The sequence below is a fragment of the Pristis pectinata genome, chromosome 10, assembly GCF_009764475.1.
Source record: "Pristis pectinata isolate sPriPec2 chromosome 10, sPriPec2.1.pri, whole genome shotgun sequence".
Classification (NCBI taxonomy): Eukaryota; Metazoa; Chordata; class Chondrichthyes; order Rhinopristiformes; family Pristidae; genus Pristis; species Pristis pectinata.
The window spans coordinates 45385301-45398223 of NC_067414.1; the positions used below are offsets into that span (position 1 = coordinate 45385301).

Genomic DNA, 12923 nt, shown 5'->3' on the forward strand with positions numbered 1-12923 from the left:
CTCAGAAAAACGTCTAAACGTTGCAGCTGAAAAGACTGGTCGGGCCTGGAGAATTTAAAAAAACTCAATGGTACTTCAAGAATTACATCTCTGTCCCAGTAATGACCCCCAGCTTTTGAATTTAGCAACATTATGACCACTTTGATCATGTTGCTCTAAAATGGACTTGTTGTTCTAATTTTGTTCTTTCTTGTAAAAATTGTGTTTATGTTTTTCTTGTGAATGCTGCTCATATGATGCTATGTGCCTGTGATGCTGCTGCAAGTAAGTTTTTCATTGCACTTTTGCATACATGTACTTCTGCATATGACAATAAACTCAACTTTGATACTTCCAAGTTGCTCTAACATACATACCTATAACTATGATAAATGGTTTGAATCTCTTATGTAACTGGCTGCACATATTACTCAAATAGGTGCCTCCACGATGACTATGGCTGGGAAATTAAGGGTTTACCAGGAGCAGCCCAAGTAACTCTAACACAAAGTCAGTATGTCACTGACCATTTCTAAAAATCCCATTATTTTCAAACATACTTAAGATTTTCTGGCACTTGATTGAACTTCTACCATTTCTTTTGAAAAACAAAAACTGTCACTGGTTTTTGTTTAACAATCAACTGTTGATAGATAAAAGGCTCAGTCTGACATCAAAATTACTGTAGTCAGCACAGCCCTTGGAAAGATTTGGTTAATTTTTGGAGTAATTCATTTGATTATCTGTTGACAGCATGTAATTGCATTATTTTGAATATTTATCCCTTAATTTGTGACAAAATAATCATATTTCTTGCTCCAGAGCTTCAATTAATTGAATAAGTTACTGTTCAACATGAATTTTAACTCTTACCAGACTAAATTTGACACCATTAAATTTATTTTCCAGTTTAAATGCAAGATAAGGTCCTCTGCACCAGAAGACACAGTCACCCTGGGTTGTCAGTTACTTGCTGAGGATCCGAGCTCCATAACCTTACAGTTGCTTTAATATATATTTTAAGTATTTAGAAAAGTCAAACATGATTTTCAGAAACCAGGACATATAGTCACAGATAATATAATGATCATGCTAATCATGAGTAATTACATGTCAAAAACCACTAGCCCTTTGGAGAAAAAGAGGCCTGATAATTCGATATATTGTGCCAGTTGCCATAAGTTAGCTGGAAAGGACTTCTTACTGCTCTAGGTGTACAACAGCAATCTTTACCTGACCAACATTGATATTGCTACTTTCTCTGAATTATCTTTCAAATCCTGGATGAGACACATTTTCCTTCAGTTAAACACTGAGAAGACATAACCTATCATTAACAACCTCTGCTGCAGATATGGACAAACAGTGCTTCAAGTAGGTGAGAAAGGGTTAGTGGCCAAGAGAAATGAAGACAAAATGGAAAAGAAAAAATCCAGATGATACTAAGCTTCATGAAAAACATACCAGTAGTTCAACTCCACAAAGAACTTTAATGGAGATGTGTTGGGCACAAAGCAAATCAAGGATCAAAACAATGAGCAACTTTTAATTTCAGTTGTGAGCAGTCATATTCTCAGTCAACAGGCCAAGTTCAATATTTACCCATTATGTTCTTTGAGTATATGTTTCATGTCAATCATCCAGTTGTCAGTATTTTCAATATGAGGTTTTGATTTCATAACAACACAGCAGCGCAAAATGGATTGCTCATATGAAATAAATGTAGACCAGTGACTTATATCTAAACAGAATGGATAATTTAATGGAAAGAAAAACTGTCAGCCAGGTGTGATTTATGGATTTGCATCGTTGCAGTAAAATTTGGTGGTGTTTAAATGGCATCTGTTTACAAATTGGATTGCATAGCAACAAAATTTTGTTTGAATAGTGTTTCAATTTCAGTGGAAATTCATTTACAAAAGAAAATTGTGGACTGACTGCACGTTCAACAAAGTCCAGCATATTCTGTCCTAGGTCCTCTATATGTCTGATGCTAATGCAAGGAGGAGCCCAAACATGCATAGCTACATCCAGCTGCATACAATATATCCATTGACCCACTTCCAGGACTTTGGTCAATGCCTTGTAATGGCCTCTGGATAGCATAATTGCATGGGTCAGGCAGAACCAAGCTTTCTCAGCCTTCTCCTGCCCTGAAGCTTTCCCCATGGTTGCAGTTTTTTTTTAAATTTTCACTCTGGCAGACCCAAGAAAGCAAAGCAAGCCCAGCAAGTGATGATCATTTACATGAAATGTATGTACTACTTATTGAATCATTTGCAAACCAATTCTATTTCCAAGTATGGGAGAACATCTAAAATGTACTTCTGAGGTATTAAAATTTTTCAGCTTTATATTCCTGTGAGCAGGCTGCCTCTGTTCACTGGCAGGAGTAAAAAAATATTACAGTCAGATCAACCCTACTTTCAAAACACATGTTTTAGTTAAATTATAACTATTTGATAATGTAATTGTAATAATAAGGCACAAAGGCAAAGCTTGAAAGGCTAAACAGTTTTGTATTGGGAAATGTTTGGAATGAGAGAATTGGCTGCACTGTTTAGGTTATAGTGCTATTCATGAAGAATTCGCTTCCTTATTCTGAAGTGAACCTAGTTTAAAGTCCATCATAATCCATTGAAAGATAACTTATTTCAAAAAAATGGAATATAATAAATTCAACCAAACTGAAAACGCAGTCTCTATATTCACATTTAAAATTTTGAAGCAATGCTCCAATGACCTGGCTTACACTGGGGGGAAAAAAAAAATCACAAGAGTCATTTATTCATACAGTTGCAGATAAAGTGGAACTCTCGTCAGCAGTACACTTTAAAATAAATATAATATCTAATAATAAAGGAGTTCTTTAGTATCACTTCATCTTTCTCAGGTGTTATTTTAATATTTTTCAAAGTCTGCTCATAAAATATTGCATCTGGACTAAATGAATAACACTAAATTCTAAAAGCTGCCTGGTTTTAATTTTATTGAACCATCCATGTGTCAGTTGTGGCTAAAGACCAGTATTCTTATTTCAAAAAAGCTTGGATTTATAATCCCATTGCAGAAAGTTGAGCACAAATTCTAGTCTGACACTCCAGTGTAATAGTGATATGATGTTGAGTGGGGTGCCTCAGAGCTCAGATCAATATTGCTTCAATTTCACAGAAATGACCAGAATTCAGAATCACAGTGTAAATTTGCCATTCCTGTGAAAATGGATTGTTTTTGGTCCCTGCTACCAACTCCACTCCCTAGCTGTCAACGCTATTCTGCTTTCTGCCACTGTCTGAGGCTGAACCAGAGAGTTCATTACCCCAGTGCCTTTTTGGTCCAAGTTACACATCTGCTCATTTATGAATTATTTCCATCTCTGTAACATTGCCCAAGCCTGCCACTGCCTCTGGTATGCAATCTCTCCCTTGAGGGAGCATGGCAACCTTGAGGGATCTATGGACGTGGACCCCAAGATCCTTCTGTTCCTCCACACTGCTAAGAGTCCTGCCATTAACCTTGTATTCTGCCTTCGAATTCAATCTTCCAAAGTGTATCACTTCACACTGTCCTGGGTTGAACTCCATCTGCCATTTTTCAGCCCAGCTCTGCATCCTATCAATGTCCTGTTGTAATCTACAGCAATCCACTACACCACCAATCTTTGTATCATCAGCAAACTTACTAACCCACCCTTCTACATTCTCATTCAAGTCAGTTATAAAAATCACAAAGAGCAGGGGTCCGAGAACAGATCCCTGCAGAACACCACTGGTCACTGACCTCTAGGCAGAATACGCTCCGTCTACCACCATCCTCTGTCTTCTATGGGTGAGCCAATTTTGAATCCACACAGCCAAGTTTCTCTGGATCCCATGCCTCCTGACTTTCTGAATGAGCCTTCCATGAGGAACCTTATCAAACGCCTTACTAAAATCCATGTACCTTCACAATGTGCTTTGTCACATCCTCAAAGAATTCAATCAGGCTCGTGAGGCACACCTGCCCCTCACAAAGCCATGCTGACTGTCCCTAATCAGACTATGCTGTTTCTAAGAATCTTCTCCAATAATTTGCCCACCACTGAAGTAAGACTCTCTGGTCTATAATTCCCAAGGTTATCCCTACCTTTCTTAAACAAAGGACCAACATTTGCCACCCTCCAACCAGCTGGCACTACTCCTGTGGCCAGTGAGGATGCAAAGATCATCGCCAAAGGTGCAGCAATCTCTTCCCTCACTTCCCGTAATAACCTTGGATATTTCCCGTCCAGCCCCAGTGACTTATCTATCCTAATGATTTTCATAAGTTCCAGCGCATCCCCTTTCCTCACGTTGACATGCCCTAGCGTATCAGCCTGTTGTACGCCATCCTCACAAACGTCAAGGTCTCTCTCACTGGTGAATACTGAAGCAACTTATTCATTAAGGACCATTTCCTACCTCTTCCAACTCCAGGCACATGTTTCCTCTTTTATTCCTGATCGGTAAAGGGATTTTTTTAAACTTTATTTTAGTGCTTTTAATATTTTCTTTGGAGCTTAGTATGTTTATGATCTTATTTTTAAGACATTTTATCTTTTTGTTAAATGGTTAATGGCAATGTTACACAGAGACAATAAAAACTTCAAGCTTTGACAGGAGATTAAGTTATAAATGACCAACACCACCTCCTCTATTCTATATTTCTATTCTTGAATAATAAGCATTCAACCCACCTTTTTTTCCTGACAACACTGTTGGTATCAGCTTTGAGAGTGTTAATTACACCTCCTCCAGACCTATCCTTTGTTTCTTTCCTTGTCACATTACTACCTTATTTTCTTCTGTGCCATCACCCTTTTGATCATTTAACTTTTTCTTGCTAAAGCCAGCACATGCTTAAAACCTGTGACATCTCTATTTCCACTTAAATCTGCCCATAACACCAATGGATCAATCATTACATGAAATAGCATAAAGAAGAACATGCTAAAAAGGGTGCTAAGCTGTAATTTACTTATGTAAGCTACAGCATTAAAAACAGAAAATAAGTTGTACAGATCTTATATAATGGACAATTTGTCTGCAATTTGAAAGCTGCAGTCACGATTAATGCTGAAAATCCATTTCATAATGACAAGCAAATTAGGCTGAAGAATAAAACTGAATGGATTTTGACACTTAAAAAGGGCAAAGTACTTTTTACATCAGTGGTGCATTTTTAAGACCGATACACTTTAACTTATATTTAAATGTATTTCACAATGAAATGTTGTCACTCTTTCATGTCCAAAGTATGATATATGGTATCATCAACTTAATAAGTTTTGTGCTCATTTGAAAATGCTAATTCAAGCAAAGCCAAGTAACAAGTGTATTGGAGAGTACCCAGCATGTTGTAGTAAAGGGTTTAAATGGAGCCAAGGCATTGTGACACATTGCAAAAAAAGCCTTTTGATGCACCTGTCTTCTTGGGAATGTGATGGTGTTCTTTAGATTGCTAATATGGCACCTGCAAACAGTTTATATTTAACACAAAGGCAGTGGGGGAATTGTGAAAATGAAAATCCTATCCAAAAGGAAATGTGTAGATTCTGTGATTCAGTGTCAAACATTTCAAGTCTATAACCAAGCCTATGGAGAAGCCTATCTATGAAGTGCTCTGTGGACTTGCTTTACATTCAGTCAAATTCCAGTCAGAATCTTCATTTGTAAGGAAGAATGCAATCCCTCTTTCTCAATTTCTCCACCTCCGCCACATCTGCTCCCATGATGAGGCTTTCCACTCAAGGATATCCAAGATGTCCAACTTCTTTTCTAACCAGGGCTTTCCCCCGACTGTGGTCGAGAGAGCTTGCTCCTGTATCTCTGCCATTTCCTGCACCTCTGCTCTCACCCCCACCCCTCCCAAACCCAACAGGGATAGGGTCGCCCTTGTCCTCACATTTAATCCTACCAGCCTACGTATCCAACACATCATTTCTCCTCCACTTCCGCTATCTCCAACGGGACCCCACTATCAAGCACATCTTCCCTTCCGCACCCAGTTCTGCCTTCTGCAGGTACCGCTCTCTCCACAACTCCCTAGTTCACTCCTCCACCCTCACCCATCCTGCTCCCACTCCAGGAACTTTCCACTGCCCCCGCCATAGGTGCAACACCTGCCCCATCAACTCCATCCAGGGACCCAAACAGTCCTTTCAGGTGAGACAGAGATTCATCTGCACCTCCCTTAAGATCATCTACTGTATTCAGTGCTCCAAGTGTGGCCTCCTCTACATTGGTGAGACCAAACACAGACTAGGTGACCATTTCGCAGAGCACCTGCACTCTGTCTGTAACTGTGATCTGCATCTCCTCATTGCCTGTCACTTCAACTCCCCGTCCCACTCCATCACAGGCATGTCTGTCCTCGGCATCTTCCACAACCAGGAGAATTCCAAGGGCAAACTGGAGACACAGCACCTCATTTTCCATCTCGGAACCTTGCAATCTAACGGCATGAACATTGAATTCTTCACTTTAAGTGATCCCCACCACCCTCCCCCCCCCCATGTTTCTTCTCTTCTTCCCTTTCCTAGCCTCTCTCTTTTTATAAACCTTTTTTGTTCCTTTCTCTCTTTTGACCCATCGCCCAGTGGATCTGCTCTCCCCTCGTTCCCTACACCTGCCTATCACCATCTCTTACCTGCATCTACCTATCACCACCTTGTGCCCACTCTACCTCCCATCTTCTGTCCACCTATCACCGCTCTGCTTTTCCCTCCTATATATTGGGCTTTCCCTTTTCCTATCTTCAGTCCTGAAGAAGGGTCCTGATGTAAAACGTTGACCGCCTGCTTTTCTCCACGGATGCTGCCTGGCCTGCTGAGTTCTTCCAGCATCATCATGTTTTTCATCTTCATTTGTAATGGCCACTGAAGAAGAGATCCATTTCAAAAGTTTAAACCTTTGCTTCATCTTAGCCATCTTCCTTGTTTTGAGCCACCCTTATTTAAATCTTTGTTGTTTTCCATGCATCAGTCTGACATTTTCTTACTGGGGACTTTATTCTCCATGCACTACAGAAACATCACACCTCCCATCACAAATGACATCCCAACTCCCTGCTGGCATAGTGTTCTCAGCTCTTTCGAAGCACAGCACTATTTAGCTCAGTTTACATCCCATTTTTGTGTAAGCTCAGCCATTTGGGGCTATAACCAAAAGCTCAATATGAGTTCTTGCTGTGTATAGTATACTGTATTATGTGTTATAATAATGGAAGTCACTGTATTTAAAGATAATTAATGACACACGAAACATTTAGAAGTCTTTAAGAGAGAGACTGAGAGATGTAGGAAATTGCTGTATGAATGGACGCATTTCTTTTTCATTGTTGCATTTCTTGATGCTTTTAGTGTTTTTTTTGTCAATAGGAACTAAGGAACTAAGGAGATTACAATAATTCAAGTAATTTTCTGTCTCCTCTATTTTTGCTACCTCGTTAGTGCAGAACTTTGCTCACATAATTTTCTGCTCCCAGTGTGCCATCATTATTATCAGTGATTCCACATGTTTTCATTATCCTATTATGAAGCTGATATGTTCTGAAATAAATTCAGTCATAACAGAAGCAAGTGATGTATGTGTGCATCAGGGAAGCAGATAGATTATAGATAATCTCACAGAAAGCTTCACATTGGTTTCATGTTAATGTTAGCTAAATTGGAAACACACCAGGGTAGATTTTCAACTTGCCAACTGGCTTTAAAATTAACATACACTCTGGCTATCTGTTATTTAAAAAAAAAGCACCCAATTTTAATAAGATTATTCCAAACCAAAAGAAACAATTTATTGTGAGTGAAATGAGGTATGGGACGAAGTGGTGAAGAGGAAGTTGAAAGGATGGATTAGCTACAATTATTTCAAGCTGAGGATGGCAAAACTTTGGATTTGACTGCCAGACAGGTTACTGAGGCAGAAATTGGGTGAGAAATTGAACTGAGGAAGAATAACAGAAAATGATGTATTTTGTTTTTGAACTCTGCAGCAGGACAAATTGCTTTTTTCCTAGTTCTGAAACTTTTTTTCCTTTGAATTATAATATCCTTTCTCTTATCAAACCAGTGCATAACATTTTTTACTAATCTAATTTCTACCCTTGCATTTATGATGATGGTAGAGGAACACCCCCCGCCCCCCAATTGGCTAGTCAGAATCTTGAAAATTCAAAGCTATGCATTGTTTCTATTTCCTTGTGAGATTCAATGATGCATCATTTCAAAGTTCAAAAATCTAGATGGCTATTTAACATCAAGCAGTCCAGTCATATTGGTAATTTTAAAGTCAACTCATGATAGTTAATAAAACAAGGTTTCAGAAGTAATTTTGTCACTACTTATCATGTTTATGAATCCAACTATGTAGCGTACAGAACTGTAATGTAAAAACAAAATCATTAAGCCAGCCTGACTGTTTCATCTGAATACTTTAGTAATATTTTTAGCAGGATTAACTTTTTCAATCTTCCATTGGCTGATCAGTTAGTAAAATGAAAGAGATTTTCATGTTGCTCATAAAACAAGAAAACAAAAAAAATCACAGAAAATTTCCAGTCCTTTACCGTTCAATAATTATGTCCTTTTTTCTGAGTAAACTCTCCTTTATCTTTAACTGTGCATCCTTTTGACATGGGTCCTGGTTTAACTGGGTGGGGTAGACCATTGAAACCTGCAATGGTGACTTATTGTGTATCTGAAGAAGAAAATGAGAAAGGCAAATTTAATAAACGTATGTATTCATTGACTATGTTCAGTTGATCTTGAATAGAATCAAAATATAATCAAATGGAGAATAATTGATAATATATAAAGTATTTTTTCTATTAAACAAAATGTTGGATCAAGATGAAATTAACTTAGATAATCATTACTTTTCTGCATTGACTTACCATCATCATTTTGCTTTCCTTTGCAATCCCTGTCATATATAAAGAAAATCCATAATAAAGTTTGCCACCATTTAGATTTTTCAAGTTAACTTCCTGGCTTTGAAGATACACTTGTTACTCTGCTCCTCTGACCTTTTAAGAGTTTGCTTCAGTTTGGTTCACAATTTTACTTATCATAAAACTTAGATCATTTTACAGTTCATGTTAAATGTAACAAATTAAGGCCTGTATTGAGGTTTTAGTAATCCATGAATCTCAGACACATTTTAGTAAACTTGATGTCCATCACTTTGTTGAGTTTTAAAGCTTATAAAATGAATCTTTCAAGTTAGATCATCTGCTTATATTCCAAAATAACAGTTTTCAAATGCCATAATTATTTATTCAACCTTCTGCAATTCCCCTGTTACAGCAGACTCAATTTAATTGATTTCCACCAAAAATGTCTCTGTAATATCCTCCAGATCCACTGTCCTTCCCCGAACCAACATCTTTGTCCTTACCCAAGCCAACTTCCCCATCATCAGTCAGCTCTATTGGGCAAGCCATATCATTCATACGTCTGACACCAGTCTCCCCAAACAAGCACTCTATTCTAAGCAGAAAGGATTACCAAGTGGACAGACAGTAAGAATCAAGGATGTGCACAAATCATCCTTGGAAAATGAAACAAATGGAACCTTTGGCCCATGATCATGCAAAGCAGAGAGGAGCTTTCAGGATTGAGTTCATGCATCAGAAACACACAGAAGCCCCAGTGGAAGGAGAAGGGGTGCACCGTTTCTAAAACTACCGATCCACTCGCCCTATCAGGCACCTCCTCTCCATCTGTGGAGGAGACTGTAGTCCTCATAATGTACTCATCAGTTAATTCAGGACACACAAAACTGGAGTGTAGGCAACAAATCCCTGACTCCAATAGACTACCTAAGAAGCTATTTTCATAAGATGGAGTAAAACTACAAATTCCATGAATCAGTCTGAAAACACATGTTCAAATTGGTGCTAAAGCAACTGTAAGAGGTAACAAAGATGAAAATAATTATTTTATCATAGACAGCAAATTGTACCTCTCACTCAATGTCAGTAAAACTAAAGAGCTGATTGTTGATTTCAGGAAGGGGAAGGAGGGCGAACGGTCACCAGTCTACATTGGGGGATTGGTCGGTGGAGAGAGTCAGCAGCTTTAAATTCCTGGGCACTGGTCCTGGGCCCTGCACATAGAATCAATCACAAGGAAAGCACACCAGGGTTTTTACTTTCTTAGGAGGTTTAGTTTGTCACTGAACATGCTAACAAACTTCTACAGATGTACTATTGAAAGTGTCCCGACTGGTTGCATCATGGTCTAGTATGGCAATTCAACTGCGCAGCAATGCAAGAAGCTGCAGAGAGTTGTGGACTCTGCCCAACACATCACGGACACATCCCTCCCCACCATTGGTAGTATCTACAGGAGGCGCTGCCTCAAGAAGGCAATATCCATCATCAAAGAACCCCACCATCCGGGCCATGCCATTTTCTCACAGGTACCATCAAGGAGGAGGTACAGCTACTTCCCTTCAACCATTCAGTCCGTGAACCAACCGGCACAACCCTAATCACCAGAGTTTAGCAACACTATGACCACTTTGATCACTTTGCACTAAAATAGACTTTTTTATTTTTGTTCTAACGGTGTTCTTTCTTGTTAAAATTGTTTTTAACTCATGCTTTTCTTGTGAATACTGCTTATTTGATGCTATGTGCCTATGATGCTGCTGCAAGTAAGTTTTTCATTGCATCTGTGCATACATATGCATATAACAATAAACTTGACTTTGACAGTAAACAAGGGGAAAGGAGAACTGTTACTATAATGCACATACGTTTAAGCAGGACTTAATGTTTTGCAGCATCCGTATTTTTATGTAACCTTGTATTTAAACATCTGTGAACATTTATCAAAATGTGGAAAATGCCAATGCTCCAACATATATATAGATAATGAATAGAACCAAAATAAAAAAGGAAAATAATTAAAATTTGCTCTGTGTGTTGCAAGCTACCAGACTGTGGAGATGAAATGGAGGGGATGGATCTGAAATCAGTAAAAGTGATATGCAGGAACCACAAATCAATAACCTTAGATTATTGGTATGTTCTTTATTCCAGTCTCCAGAATAAAATATATGGCCATAGTGGTAAATGCTCTTCAGAATTAGCTTGAAGAATAGACTATACCATCAATGGCAATCTACAGATTAATCTAAAGGAAACTGAGTGGCAAATATGTAAGTGTTGATGATCACATTGATGCAGTCATGAAGAAGGCACACCAGTGGCTTTACTTCATTTGGAGTTTGAGGAGATTTGGTATGTCACCAAAGACCCTTGCAAATTTCTATAGATGTACAGTGGAGAGCATTCTGACTGGTTTCTTCACAGCCTTGTATGGATGCTCCAATGCACAGGATTGTAAGAGACTGCAGAGAGTTATAGACTCAACCAGCTCCATCACGGACACAACCCTCCCCACGATCCAGGATATCTTCAATCCTTAAGGAGGCTGCATCCATCACTAATGACCCTCACCATCCAGGACATGCCCTCTTCTCATTACTACCATCAGGGAGAAGGTACTGGAGCCTGAAGACCCACACTCAATGATTTCGGAACAGCTTCTTCCCCTCTGCCATCAGATTTCTGAACGGTGCATGAACCCACGGACACTACCTCATTATTCCTTTTCTTCGCACCATTTATTTATTTTGTAATTTATAGTAATTCTATGTCTTTGCACTATACTGCTGCCTCAAAACAACAAATTTCACGTCATATAAGTCTGATTCTGATATTAGTGTAAAAAAAACAGAAGAGTAATCATGTGGGATTTTGTCTAGACAATCTCGAAAAGGTAATCCTGTGATGCAAGAAACCATAATGATAAAACATGGATTAATGCAAGGTATGTGCAAGGTTAATAATAATATTTTCATTGATATAGTGGTAAAGTACAGAGGTTTAAAAATTACTTTGTACTTAAAAACATATATTAAATAATTGCTGAGTGGGAGACCCATACCACATGGGATACAACAACAATATCCCATTGCACACAAGACTCATGGCATCACGCACTGTAAAAAGGTCTTGCATGGAAAACCACACACCAAGGCTCTTATTCTGTTAGGTCCTCCATCAACGAAACAGCATAGAAAATAGAGCACAACATGGATTGCGGAAATGACAGAATAGGGGAAGGAGTTGAGATAGCACATGCATTGAGGAGATGGGGCAGATGTGAGTGTTTGGAAGGTCAGGGCTGGAATCAAGGGTGGGTGGAAAGCTGACGGGTTGAGATCTGAGACATTAAGGAGGGGGCATCAAGATTGGGACATTGGGGGAAGAGATAGTAGTCTGGAATTAACTGAGTGAAGTTGGGTGCCTCAGGATTCTTGATAATGGAGCCAATTGGATGGTCCTCTGAAACCAATGCAGCAGCAGGCCTGAAGTATCTTCCCAGAACTAATGCCTGTGTGAGTGGCTATGCCTTTTGCAGGCCTCAGATGCACAACCAAATTTGCTATAACTGACATCAAAACACATGTGTGCACCATATGATCTCACTGCAAAATTCACATGGAGAACTGCTACAAAATTTGAAAATTGGATGCAAATTTTGACCCCGATACAAAGAACCCAATCATTTGGCAGTGAATTTTAATTTAATCCATGCAAAAAAAGATTGCCATTTGAAAGAATTTGTGTCTGTGTTTTTTTTCCAGAATAAGTTAATAGAATAATAATCTTAGAAAAAAAAAACAACTTTGTATTATTATATAGAACACTATCACAATAGTAGTTCAGATTGCATAATAAGGAACAGAAAGATATACCATAGCCCCTTATTTTTTTACTAAATCAAAAATAGTGAGCAATCTCATCATTCTGCTGGCATTGCACCTCAAGGTGGCATTTCAAAGGCAATTTTTTTTGGCATCTATCACATTGTTACCACCAATCCACCAAATTCAAGCCTTCAATATTTC

The 12923-nt window shown here is 38.6% G+C and overlaps 1 protein-coding gene across 3 annotated transcripts in view; it reads right to left on the bottom strand.

Annotated features, from left to right (window-relative positions):
* cep85l (centrosomal protein 85, like) overlaps nt 1-12923 on the bottom strand; it is a 231099-nt gene that overhangs the window by 38569 nt on the left and 179607 nt on the right. For all 3 annotated transcript variants that reach the window (XM_052025282.1, XM_052025281.1, XM_052025280.1), the window contains exon 4: nt 8566-8696. In XM_052025282.1, coding sequence (XP_051881242.1) covers nt 8566-8696 — 131 coding nt within the window. The remainder of the gene's footprint in view (nt 1-8565; nt 8697-12923) is intronic.